The sequence below is a fragment of the Mirounga angustirostris genome, unplaced genomic scaffold, assembly GCF_029215605.1.
Source record: "Mirounga angustirostris isolate CCGP_5_RB_7025 unplaced genomic scaffold, mMirAng1.0.hap1 SCAF_5, whole genome shotgun sequence".
In the NCBI taxonomy this organism is placed as follows: Eukaryota; Metazoa; Chordata; class Mammalia; order Carnivora; family Phocidae; genus Mirounga; species Mirounga angustirostris.
This window is the reverse complement of record NW_026991713.1, coordinates 173,451,600-173,464,402: the sequence shown is the minus strand read 5'-3', so window position 1 is coordinate 173,464,402 and position 12,803 is coordinate 173,451,600. Positions and strand designations below refer to the sequence as shown.

General features: G+C 54.2%; 1 protein-coding gene across 1 annotated transcript; it reads left to right on the top strand.

Moving 5' to 3' along the window:
• Window positions 1-9,392: 9,392 nt before the first annotated feature.
• COPS6 (COP9 signalosome subunit 6) lies at window positions 9,393-12,074 on the top strand. Its single transcript, XM_045875722.3, has 10 exons — window positions 9,393-9,525; window positions 9,746-9,871; window positions 10,083-10,214; window positions 10,548-10,636; window positions 10,726-10,788; window positions 11,086-11,133; window positions 11,209-11,323; window positions 11,416-11,508; window positions 11,602-11,702; window positions 11,816-12,074. Exons 1-10 carry the CDS (start codon window positions 9,402-9,404, stop codon window positions 11,954-11,956), a joined length of 1,032 nt encoding a protein of 343 aa, XP_045731678.2. The 5' UTR covers window positions 9,393-9,401; the 3' UTR covers window positions 11,957-12,074.
• Window positions 12,075-12,803: the final 729 nt, after the last annotated feature.

Here is a 12,803-nt window from a genome sequence, read left to right as displayed (position 1 = left end):
CGCAGTGGGGAGGGGCAGAGGGAGAGTGAGAGAGACGAATCTCAAGGAGACTCCCCGCTGAGCACGGAGCCCAATGAGGGGCTCCATCCCACAACCCTGAGATCATGACCTGAGCTAAAATCAAGAGTCGGACGCACAACCAACTGAGCCACCCAGGTGCCCCAGTAAGATCCCTCTTGACGGAGAAGTTTCTCTCCCACTGAGCACGTGCATGGGCCTCCCTCCAGTGTGGAACCTCTCGTGTTGAGAAAGCTGTGAGCAATTCCTGAAGGCTTTTCCGCACTCACATTTATATGGTTTCTCCCTAGAACAAATTCTCTGATGTCAGTGAGGTGTGTTCTGCCTCAAGGCTTTTCCACAGTCACTGCACTTAAATGAGTTCTCCCCATGATGGATTTTCCAGTGTTGAGTAAGGGCTTCTCTCCAGCATGTTTTCTCAGGTGCCAGAAGGTGGGGCTTCTGATGCAGGTTTTCCCACAATCACTACATAATAGAATTACTTTAGTGTGGGGATTTTCTGATGCTTACCAATGGTTGAGCAACCTAATTTACATTTTTTTTTGATATTTGTTTATTTATAGGTGGGCAGGGGCAGAGGGAGAGAGAATATTAAGCAGACTCCCCACTGAGTGCAGAGCCTGATGCGGGGCTCGATTTCATGACCCAGAGATCACAACCTGAGCCGAAACCAAGAGTTGGATGGACGCTTAACCAACTGAGCCACCCAGGCACTCCCCAGGTTTTTTTTTTTAAAGTAGGCTCCATGCCCATTGTGGGGCTTGAACTCATGAGCTCGTGATGGAGAGTGGCATGCTCTACCAACTGAGTCAACCAGACATCCCATAAGATCGTTCTTCTTATGGGATATTGACATTTCTGTCGGCTTTCTTAGGATGACAGGCTTTTTCTCCAATGGGGGGTGGTTTCCTGGGGATGCCTGTTGCTGTGCTCGGACACGACCTGGGGGAAGGGGATACTTTTCTCTCTCTCTCATGGAATTCTGCTGCTATTTCTGTTTTTTTTTTTTTTTAAGATTTTATTTATTTATTTGACAGAGAGACACAGCAAGAGAGGGAACACAAGCAGGGGGAGTGGGAGAGGGAGAAGCAGGCTTCCTGCTGAGCAGGGAGCCTGATGCGGGGCTCGATCCCAGGACCCTGGGACCCTGACCTGAGTGGAAGGCAGACGCTTAACGACTGAGCCATCCAGGTGCCCCTGCTGCTATTTCTAAACAGCTCAGAGATGTAGAATACTCATCTAGTCTTCCATTTATACCCGCCGCTTCACAGTCACCCCTTCCTGGAGTGCTCAGCTTCTTCCCGGTTGTCAAGTCTTGGTCTAAAAGAACAGAAAATAGAAAAGGCCAATGCCATCAATCTCTGTGGTAAAGAAAAGAAACATTCCACAAAAAGTCCAGAACGATTTACACGACTCTGAGATAAATGGGCAGGCAGCCTGGGCATGGGAGGCAGACAGAGCCTCAGTGAGAATTCGGCCTCCACCGCTGAATTGCTTGGAGGCCCTGAGTCTGTTTCCTCACGCCCTAGTTCACAGATTCTTCTGGGTACAGAATGTATGTGAAAGAAAGCCTCAAGCACTGCACATGACATACTAAGTTGCCATATTAATTCAGTGAACAGTAGCTGGTGTCATCTCCCAAAAGCACTTGCTGGGGCACCCGGCTGGTCCAGTCTGTGGAGTGTGTGACCCTTCATCTCGGGGTTGTGAGTTCGAGCCCTACGTTGGGTGGAGAGGTTACTGAAAAAAAAATAAATAAAAACAACAACAACAAAAAGCACTTACTAAGTACATTCTCCTTCACACATGGCTCAGTGTGGGTTTCTGGCAGCTGCCGAGGAAGAGGGGAGTTTAAGAACGCCCCTGTGTCCCACACTCAGAATCAACGTCCCTTCCATGTTCTTAATGCTTCCATCCTCTGCTAACCGCATCTCCCCTAGGAAGATATTTCCTCCAGCCACGGCCTGTCCTACTTCCCTCTGCCCCTGCAGCCAGACTGTAACCCACGTTTTGTCACTACCTGTGGTCTCTGGGTGACAGAGGGATGCCATCAACACATTGGAAGCAGTAACCCATTTGGAGTAGTGGAGAAGGGCCCAATTTGATAGATGAGGAAAGAGAATTGAAGAATAAGCCTCATCTCCTACATCCAATTAAATCTGCCTCTAAAATAGATCTTGCCGTTATTCAAGATGCTCTACCATAGTAGGTTACATAATGGCTACACAAAGGTGTCAAGCCCTAATCCCTGGAACTTGTAAATGTTATTTTATTTGGAAAAAGGATCTTTATAGATCTAATTAAGTTAAGGAACTTGAGATGAGATCAGCCTTTTATTTTTAACTGTGGGGAAAATGAACCCAGAGCTCTTGTGCTTGATCCCTTTGAGGTGTCACTCCTGTCACATGAACTAGGAGGATATTCATAGAAGAAATGAAGGCCCAGAGGATTGTTGACCATGTGGGCTCAGGAGGAGAATCCCCTTAAGGTAATTACGGTGAGTAGAAGGAGCTCAGCTGGGACAGAGGTCTCCAACAACCGAACCTCTCTCACATATCTCTATTTTCACCCTAATAACGGAAATCAAAGAACTAAAAAGAACCCTCAGCTTTCAGAATAGGGATTATAAATTCTTTACCGGGAAAGGGGTCCAGTAAAGACTGATGATCGACCCACGGTTAACATTCTGGTTGGCAGGAGGATGATGCTGCTGGGATGTGAGGGGGATGAAAGCTCACATCACAGGTGGCCCTTTGATGTGCAAAAGGAGGCTCTGGAGTCTGCTCTTTGTACTTTAATATCTTCTGCTGGATTCCACAGAGCGCGTAAGTAGCTCTTAGGCTTGTTGACATTTGTAAAGGCTTCTTCAGACAAATCAAGGTAATCCACTAACTTTTGCAGAAAACTTGGTTAATTTCCAGTGACTTGCCTTCTGAAGGAGAACAAGGCCTGAGTTATGTTCTTCTCGGCCCAGTTCTGTTTTTTTGTTTTTTTAAGATTATTTATTTATTTATTTGACAGAGACACAGCGAGAGAGGGAACACAAGCAGGGGGAGTAGGAGAGGGAGAAGCAGGCTTCCTGTGGAGCCGGGAGCCCGATGTGGGGGCTCGATCCCAGGACCCCGGGATCATGACCCCAGTCAAAGGCAAATGCTCAACCAACTGAGTCACCCAGGCATCTGGCTCATATTTTTAAATTAGGAAAATCCATTATTTAATCTAAAAACTGAATTTTGGTTTCTGCAGTTTTCCCCAACTTCATTATAAGTGTATCCACTAAATTGCATGTTGCTGCATTTCACCCTGGCAGCTGGGCCACCCCCATGCCCGGCACCCCATCCTCAGTGCCGGCCACTCCGGGCTGTAGCAGGAACCGGGTGCTGCAGCTGGGGGTGAGCGAAGCCCAGAGGGCACTTGGGCCATTGGCTTATGCGGCACTGGCCAAAGGCGACTGTCGGGACACCCTGCCTGGCACAAAGGAGCAATGTCTCTCCTAGGGCCACCCGTGACGGCCCCCTCCAGGGCCATGTTAATGAAAACGACTGGTCTTGTTGGGCTGGGACTGGACGGGCCTCCTGAGTCGGTCACTTTCGGTAGCGCCCCCATCAGCTGCAGGTCACCGAATCCCGGTCTCGGGCGCTGGCCTCCCATCCACACAACCTAGTCATCTGTGCGCAGTCCCCGTCTTGTAGGCACTTTCTCCAGCACCGTCACACACGCATGCACACGGACGCACACGTATACCCCAATTCCACTAACCCATACACACACACACACATACACACACTCCCCTCACGGCCCGGGAGGATGGGCTGAGAGAGGATAAGGTGCTCACTCTTCATGAAGGCCAAGAGGTGGCCAGAGAGTACCATCTATAAAGAAGCTGTCGTTAATTTTCTAACTGATTAAGGCTCTGTGGGGCCACAAAGATAAATGGGCCCAGGAGCCTTCCCCCTAGGAGTTACAGTCTAGAACACGAGAGCGGGCAGTGCTGGGGCTGCAGGAACTAGCCGACCGAGCAGGTCCCAGTGCCCTGAGAGTCAGAAAATGACTCTCTCGGGCGCCTGGCTGGCTCAGTCGTTAAGCGTCTGCCTTCGGCTCAGGTCATGATCCCGGGGTCCTGGGATCGAGTCCCACGTCAGGCTCTCCGCTCAGCAGGGAGTCTGTTCCCTCTGCCTCTGCCTGCCCCGCTCTGCCTACTTGTGTTCTATCTCTCTGTCAAATAAATAAAATCTTAAAATAAATAAAAATAAATTCAATCCCATTATCTTAAAAAAAAAAAAAAAAGACTTCGGATCCTCCGGTTCCCTCGTCCTGAGCACGGCATCGCTTGCCAGGTGCTCTTGCTTCTAGCTCTGTGAGATCCCCATACCAACCTCCTCCTCCCACTGCTGGCCACCCCCCTGCAACCGCGGAGCCCGCTGGGCCCTTCCGGAAGCCCGTTCTCCCCAGCCCTGACCCTCCCCATTACCGGGCCTCACAGAGAATCGCTCTCTGATCTGACTTAGCTTCCTGACCTGTAACCTAACCCACAAGGGATGCACATCTCTCTCATCTCCTGACCGCAGGTCGTAGAGGAGGAAACTTGCCCGCGGTTGCGGCAGAGCACCCTCAGGACCCAGGCGGGCAGCTGCAGGCATGCCTGGGGGGGACGAGCGGCGGCGGCGGGGACAGGTGCCCGGGTCACAGCCACGTGTGACCGCTGGGAGATGACCTGTGGGAGAAGGAGGGCAACTCCCTCCCCCGAAAAGAAGCAGCGAGGCTCTGGGCTCCAGCGCAGCCACATCTGCCCACACGCCCGCACAGGGGCTGTGGCTGTTTAGCGAAAAATTCGCGGCGCCTGCGTGGCTAGGTCGGTTAAGCGTCGGACCCTTGATTTTGACTCAGGTCATGATCTCAGGGTTGTGAGATTGAGACCAGCGTGGAGCCTACTTAAAGATTCTCTCTCTCCCTCTGCGCCCCCCACCCCTGCACCGCCCTCCCCGCCCCCGCTCATTCTCTCCCCTCTCTAAAAAAAAAAAAAAAGAAAATCCATTTGCACAAAACCCGCATGAATTTTTGCCACAGCTGAAAATACTGCCTGTCAAGCGAGTTGAGCTCACCTGCAGCCCACCCACGGCACCCACAGCCCAGCTGAGGCTTCCCTGCCCTGTGGCCGTCAGAGGGACCCGCTGGTGGGTGTGAGAGTCTAGTTCTTCGGTTCCTCTAGCCTTAGAGAAGCCTTCAGTACACACAAGGTGCGGCCGAGCCCCTAGCTGCACCTCCCGATGTATCCTGCCGGCCCGCGTGCGTGCTCATGGGTGAGCAAGGGGGCTCGGGCTCAGACCCACAGAGGAGAAAGTGGGCCAGTTGACTCAGCAGCTGTGGCCCAGCACAGCTCTGACTTGGATCCTGCCTTTGGATTCTGCGATCTCTCTGCGCCCTGCATCACCCTCCCTTCCCCACTTCTCACTGGAGTTAGTCTGGAGCAGCTACGTGATGAGCACCTGTGAAGCACTGGGTCACAGCACTAACCCCTCCCCTGGACCCCGAACCTCCGATTAGTGGCAGGAAGCCCTCAGCACGGTGATGCCCCAGAGCTGCCCTTGCCATAAGCAAGTGCCTGGTAAAGGGGTGACCCAAAGGAATTAGCACAGCGCTTCTGACCAAAAGGTAAGGATTAAGAGACCCTTCTTATTCCACGGCTCGCAGAGACTATCCCTGCGGTCTCGGGGCACTTGGTTTAAAGGGGAAAGAGAACTGTGGAATCATGCATCCATTTCCAATAACAACTAAAATCTAGCTGGAGTATCGCCTTCATTCAGTTCGGGATCCAGGGGGTTCCCCAGTCACAATGCTCCCCCATCCATAGAGCTGTAGCAGAAGGACGTCCAGATGTCCTGTCTGTCCCTCTCCACAGCTTCAGCCTGCTCTGTCTCCACATGTCCGGGACTCCCGAGTAGTCAGATGCATCTCTTGAGTCCTGCACTGGGCTGCTGGGCAGGAGGGGCCGGGCGAGGAGAAGAAACCGGCCTAGTGGTGGGGGTTCCTGCGCGAGGCCGGAGTGGAGGAGGGCCCCGGCTCCTGGGCTGGCCCTGGGACAAGCAGAGGGTCTTGCCCTCAGGACCCGGCTCTTAACAGGCCAGCTGCTGTCTCCACAGTGTGCCACTCAGTGAACCAAGTGGGTGACATCTCTTTTTTTACCCCCTACATCCACAGCGCTGGACGGCCCTGAAGCCGTAGAGATGGGGCAGCTTCCAGGTGAATCGTCCTGTAGGGTTGGGGCTGCAGCCTGAGGTGAGGCAGCTGAGGAACGCGGCCGAATCTCTCTCAGAGGAAAGGCCAAGTGCATGAGCAATATTATTCCCAAAGCCATTCTTGGAGTGCAGTTGTGGCAGCGAGGATTTGTGTGGTCTCCTGCTGGTTGTCGTTGTAGCCCCTGACAAACGAGTTAGATGCCTTGGTCCTTGTTCCTGTAGGGGAGGACGTGCCTGAGTTCCGCTGCCGGGGTCTGGACAAGGTTTGCAGTGGAGAAGCGAAGCTCAGGGGACCTTGCGTGGGGCCCGATGTCCTTGCTGCTTCTACACCTAAAGATGTAAGTAGGAACTGGTGGGTATATGGTCGCAATTGTCCAGTCCCTTAAGTATTAGAGGGGATTTTCCCATTCAGGGACTGCTGTATGGAGCGGGTGACAGTAGGCCGCACAGATCGCCAAGCAGGAGGGGAGAAAGGGAAATCACGGCCGGACTCAGGTGCCGCCAGTGGCGGTGCAACAGCGCCACCTGCAGGACGCAGCCGGCGGCGCACCCGCCCGTGCCGAACTCCAGCCCCCGGCGGCCTGGTAACTCTGCAGCCGGGTACCCCCATCTTGGGGTGCATCAAGTCAAAGCTAATGAATGACAAGGTGGGAGGAGCCTACCCGGCCTCACTAGTAAGACAGGAGTGGTATGTTTAAGAGCACAGTCGGTCCGGCCCCAGAGGGGTTTTACATGAAGTGGCACTCCTGTTTTGGAAGAAACCTGAAACCAAGACGCGGATCGGTAGGGACTGGGAAGCCTCAGAGTTTCCCCTGAATGCCTGGGCTTGGTTCGCTGATGGCTCAGCTAAGGTGAACCCTGATGGGGTGCACTGGCTGTCTGCTGCTGCCCAGCTTCAGGGCCAGCTACCCCAAACTGAAAGCCAATGTCACAGCTCTGATCAGTGGGCAGAACTCAAAGCTGTTCTCATCGGAAATCTGGCTAGCCCCCCCCCCCGCCCCCCCCAGGAGCCTGGTTACATTTCGCTGACTTGGGCTGTCAGCCAATGGCCTGGCTGCTTGGTTTACCACTTGAAGATGACAGAGGAGCTGAAAGGCGCACGCTTTGGGGGCAGTGAACACACCTTGGCTCTGACAGTCAAGTCACTTGTGTGCATGCTTATGGCGGAGACCTGGTCTCTGATGAGGCTGACCCTTTTAAGATGCTGATCAAGCCTGCACTGCCCAGAAGGTCCCTCCCACGCCTAAATCGACTCCATCGAACCTTCGACACCTTCTAGGGGCTCTCCTGGTGCTGATGTCCCTGTTCCAGTCTGATCCCCTGACTTAAGCCACATCATTATGGCCCTTGAAGCTAAACTGTGTCATGTTTTAGGTTTTGCAGATCATCTACAGTTTGACATTGGGGTGCACAAAGCTTTTCCTCACAAAAGCTACCCAACAATGGGTCAGTAGTCAAGGTGTTGGATGGACATTCTACACTCCCTACAATACGCAGCATCTGAGTGCCAAGGGCTGGAACGGCCTCCTCCAGATCATCCCGACTTCCCTTACCTCCTCCTGGTCCACAGACCTTAGTAAGACATCCTGGTCGCTAAATGTCGCTGTTCGCTGAAAGTGTTCATCTCCTCCTGGTCAGCCATCTCTTGGGTAATGATCAGGATGAAAGGAGGGTTTTCTAGACTTGTTTTGAAAATTCAAGATTCTGCCCTGACCATTCCCTGGTATACCCCAGGCCATCCTGGTTGCAAACAAAAGGGAGCCTAGGGAATTCCAATCCTCTGGGTACAGCCCAGCCAAAAGGGAGCCTAGAGAATTCCAACTTAATTCTGGTTCAGCCACTAGGATTCTCTTCATGGACTGACATAATGCTAGATCATGAAGACAATGACCATTCGATTGAGGGCACTGCTCTCCAGCTCCCCGACAGTGGCCCATGTGTGCTGTGGCGGGCTGAACAATGGCCCCCAAAGACAGCCAGGTCCCAATCTTTGGAACCTGTGAATGTTACTGTACAGGGAAAAAGGGATTTTGCAGATCTGATTAAGTTACGGATCTTCAGATGGGGAGATTATCGTGGATTTATGATTAAGTTAAGGATCTTCAGGTGGGGAGATTATCGTGGATTTATGACTAAGTTAAGGATCTTCACATAGGGAGATTATTCTGGGTTATCCCAGTGGGCACTACATGGAATGCCAGGTATCTTTATAAGAAGGAAGCAGGGAGGGGGTTTTATTACAGAAGGCGATGTGACAAAGGGAACAGAAGGACAAAGAAAGAGATTTGAAGATGCTGCTAAAAGGCTGGACTTGAAGATGAGGAAGGTGATAAGCCAGAACACATCTCCTGGTACCTGCTGGTTGTGGGCACTGGAGTGGCTCTGCGGGATCAAGACACACGTGTCCACCTGCTTTCTGAGAACTTACACACTTTGGGTGTGGCGCAGACACATATTAAAAGAGCCAGCCAGACAAATTGCAGGGGCAGCAAGAGGGGATAAAGCAGCGTACAACAACTTGCTTGAGTGTAGGAGTGTGGAGAGGTCTGGAGAGGGCTAGGTTTGCCCGAAGCCAGTTTTGAAAGGCTGCTGGAGATGGAGGACAGAGGGAGGTTGGGAAGGGTTAGAGAGTGCTGGGAATGTTCCTAGTACTGTAGGTAATACGGTATTTGGAAGGAGGCAAGGAGGACCCCAGGTGAACCACTTCAAATTAACCATTCACTTAAAAACTATTTGGGTGTGTGTAGGTCAGGTATCGTGGGATGTGGGAGCGAGCGGAGCGTGCGAGGGGAACTGCCGTGAGAGCCGGCGTGGCTGAAGCATGAGGACCAAGGGGCAAAGCAGAGGACAGGGCCGGCTAGCAGGCAGGGGCCGGATCCTGCAGGGCCTTGCACGCCATGGTTAGGGGCTTGGATTTTATTCTGAGGGCAAACACGTGATTTTTCATTCCTTCTGCAACAGCCTTAAGAACTAGGCCGTTTTATCCCAATTTTACTGACGAGGACGGTAAGGTTGGGAGGGGACAGGGTTAAGCAATTTGTTCCAGTTCACCCGCAGCGGCAGGCGACAGGCGAGACCCGGGTCTTCTAAAGTCCGCCGGCTCCGGGACCGCCCGCCCCGCCCGCCCCGACCCCGCGCCCACTGAGCATGCGCCGCCGGCCTACGGAAGCCGGCAGGGAGGGGGCGGGGCCGAGGCTGGCGGGCGCGGGGAAAATGGCGGCGGCGGCGAACGGGACTGGAGGGAGCAGCGGGATGGAGGTGGATGCCGCAGGTAACGGGCCTCGCGGGGGCGGCTTCTGGTGACGCCCCTCGGGGAGCGACAAGGCCCCCCGGGCTCCCGGGAGGAGTCAGCAGGCGGGACGGCAATACCGCTCCCTGGACTAACTTGCGGGAGGGATGTATGGCTCCGGCTCTGCCGTCTCCCGCTCGCAGCTCCGGGGCAGAACGTGCGGCCCCTTCTCTCACTCGCCCTCCTTTTCCTCCACCCTCAGTGGTCCCCAGCGTGATGGCCTCCGGCGTGACGGGGAGCGTCTCCGTCGCTCTTCATCCCCTCGTCATTCTCAACATTTCAGACCATTGGATTCGCATGCGCTCCCAGGAGGGGCGGCCTATGCAGGGTGCGTCTTCGGCGTAATTCTCCCACCTCCTCTCCTTGGTCACCTCCCCCAAAGAGGGGTCTTTGCCCCTTCCGTTCCTGAGGCCGGCTCCCCCTCCCCCAGGTCACGGTGTCTCCAGCGTTTGGTTCACACTGACCTCGACCCTTGGGCCGTAATGATGAGGGACAAGATTCCTGACCCTCGTGTTTTACATGTCGTTCTCTCCCCCCAGTGATTGGGGCTCTGATCGGGAAACAGGAGGGCCGAAATATCGAGGTGATGAACTCCTTTGAGCTGCTCTCCCACACCGTGGAGGAGAAGATTATCATTGACAAGGAGTATTACTACACCAAGGAGGAGCAGTGTGAGAGGGGAAGAGACTTGGGGCGGGGGAGAGGAGTGGGAGTAAGAAGCAGGCAGAGTGGGGAAGATGGAGAGTGTTGGGAAGAAACAGGAGAACGGGACAAGGTGGGGGAATGAGGAGAGTAGTGGAAAGGATCTCAGAAAGAGAACACTTTAGGTATTCCTCCCCCCCAAGACAGTAAAGGATGAGAGAAGATAGAAGGGATTAATTATTGTGAATTGAGCGGGGAGTTGAGTGGGGAGGGGAGAAGCTGATGAAAAATACACCGGGAGCTTCCAGTTAAGGGAGGGTGGTTTAAAGAAATACCCTGTACTTTGGCTCTTTCCTTTGCAGTCAAACAGGTGTTCAAGGAGCTGGAGTTTCTGGGTTGGTATACCACCGGGGGGCCGCCTGACCCCTCCGACATCCACGTCCACAAGCAGGTACACGTGTGTGCCGGGGCAGAGCACGAGGGGGAGGGGGAGGGAGCAGGATGGGCCTTGACCATCGTGTCCACCATCCCCTTTTCCAGGTGTGCGAGATCATCGAGAGCCCGCTCTTTCTTAAATTGAACCCTATGACCAAGCACACGGATGTGAGTAATACTGACCCTGGGCCTACTTTTTATCCTCCTCCCCTGCTGTCCTTTACCCCATCTCTGGTGGGTGGAATCGTCACCGGAGATGAATTCTCCCACTCAGCAGCTGTGTGACTTTGGGCTAGTCATTGAACCCCTAAACTGCTTTTCGCCTCACGTGTGAGATGGGGATTATCCTTACTTCAGTGGGTCCTTGGGAAGATTAGATGGGAAAAATCTAGCGTGGAGAAGAGCCCAGCCCAGCTTTTGGCCTCTAGTAGTTCAGTAAGAGTGGTCTCTGTTGCTTCTTTCCAGCTTCCCGTCAGTGTTTTTGAGTCTGTCATCGATATAATCAATGGAGAGGTAATGCCCTGCCCTTCAGCCCTGCCATCCTGCCCCTGGCCTTTCCTGCTGCTGACTCCGCCTTGTGCCCTGTAGGCCACGATGCTGTTTGCCGAACTGACCTACACTCTGGCCACGGAGGAAGCCGAACGCATTGGCGTCGACCACGTGGCCCGAATGACAGCCACGGGCAGCGGGGAGAACTCCACTGGTGAGGAAGGCCGGCAGGGTTTCCTCGGCCGCGGGGCTGGGAAGTCTGGCCGCGGGCGTTTTCCACCTTGGCCTGTCCCTGTCTCCCTGCAGTGGCCGAGCACCTGATCGCGCAGCACAGCGCCATTAAGATGCTGCACAGCCGGGTCAAGCTCATCTTGGAGTACGTCAAGGCCTCCGAAGCGGGTAGGAGTGTCTCCCTGGCGTTCGGACCGCTTTTCCTCTCCCTCCTGGGGAGGTGACAGCATCCACATTAATGCAGTCCTTTTGTGCCTTTAGGAGAGGTCCCCTTCAACCATGAGATCCTGCGGGAGGCCTATGCTCTGTGTCACTGCCTCCCAGTGCTCAGCACAGACAAGTTCAAGACAGACTTTTACGATGTGAGTATAAAACCCAGGCTGGGGAGGTGGGGCTTTTGTACGTCATGTCATGTCCGTAATGGCGGACCTGGGACAGTCCACTGTTCCCCGGGCAACTGGTCTGTTCCTTCCAGCAATGCAATGACGTGGGGCTCATGGCCTACCTTGGCACCATCACCAAAACCTGCAACACCATGAACCAGTTCGTGAACAAGTTCAACGTCCTCTATGATCGACAAGGCATCGGCAGGCGGATGCGGGGGCTCTTCTTCTGAGAGGGTACTTGAAGGGACAACGCACAGGTCGGACAATGGCCCCACAGGGGAGGGGTGTCACACTCGTTAGAGAAACCTCCTGTCAATAATAAAAGGGGAGCAGCCCCTCAGCACCCCTTCCAGTGGCTCTGTCCTCTCTGTTGGGCACCACACAGCCTTCTCAACTTGGATCTTAAAAGGAGGCCCTCGTTCCAGCCTTGCTCAGGCAGGACAGGCTGCAGTGATGAGGAGGAGCTCCCTGCCACTTGAGGTGACCCCATGTCCGGTCAGGTGGATGCATCTACACTGAGCCAGAGGCTGCTCGCTTCCACCCAAGTGAGCTCTGTTCTCTGAGGTCTCCCTACGACAGCAGTGCGGAGACCAACCCTGTACACTTGACCGATGACCGATGATCCAAGCTAAGGGAATTTTTTTCGGACACCCCAAAAGCTCTGATCCTCTGGGCCCTGTTTATTGCCAAGACGAAGAAGTTTCTCTTACTGCGAATGTTCGCACTCGCTTACGACAGGGAGATCGACACCTGACCCTTGGGGCACCTCACCCCCAGCAGAGGCTCTCGTGGCCCTCCTGGGGGCCAGGTGTGAATGCGGGGACTGCTGCGTGTGGATCCCCTGTGTGAGGTGTCCCATGTCCCTGTGCCACCCTTCCACTCCCCGTCCTTACCCCTAAGTAAAGCTTTAGAGTGGGAGTTAGGGACGAGGGAAGGTCTGAGGCATTTCAAGCAGCAGAAAAGACAGTTGGCTCAGAGGTGCTGCAGGTCCTACGGGCGTGGTCTCCAGAGTTGGGGGGGGGGGGGGACGCACAGCAGGACCGAGGAGGGGACTGGAGTGGAGCTCAGTCTCGCACC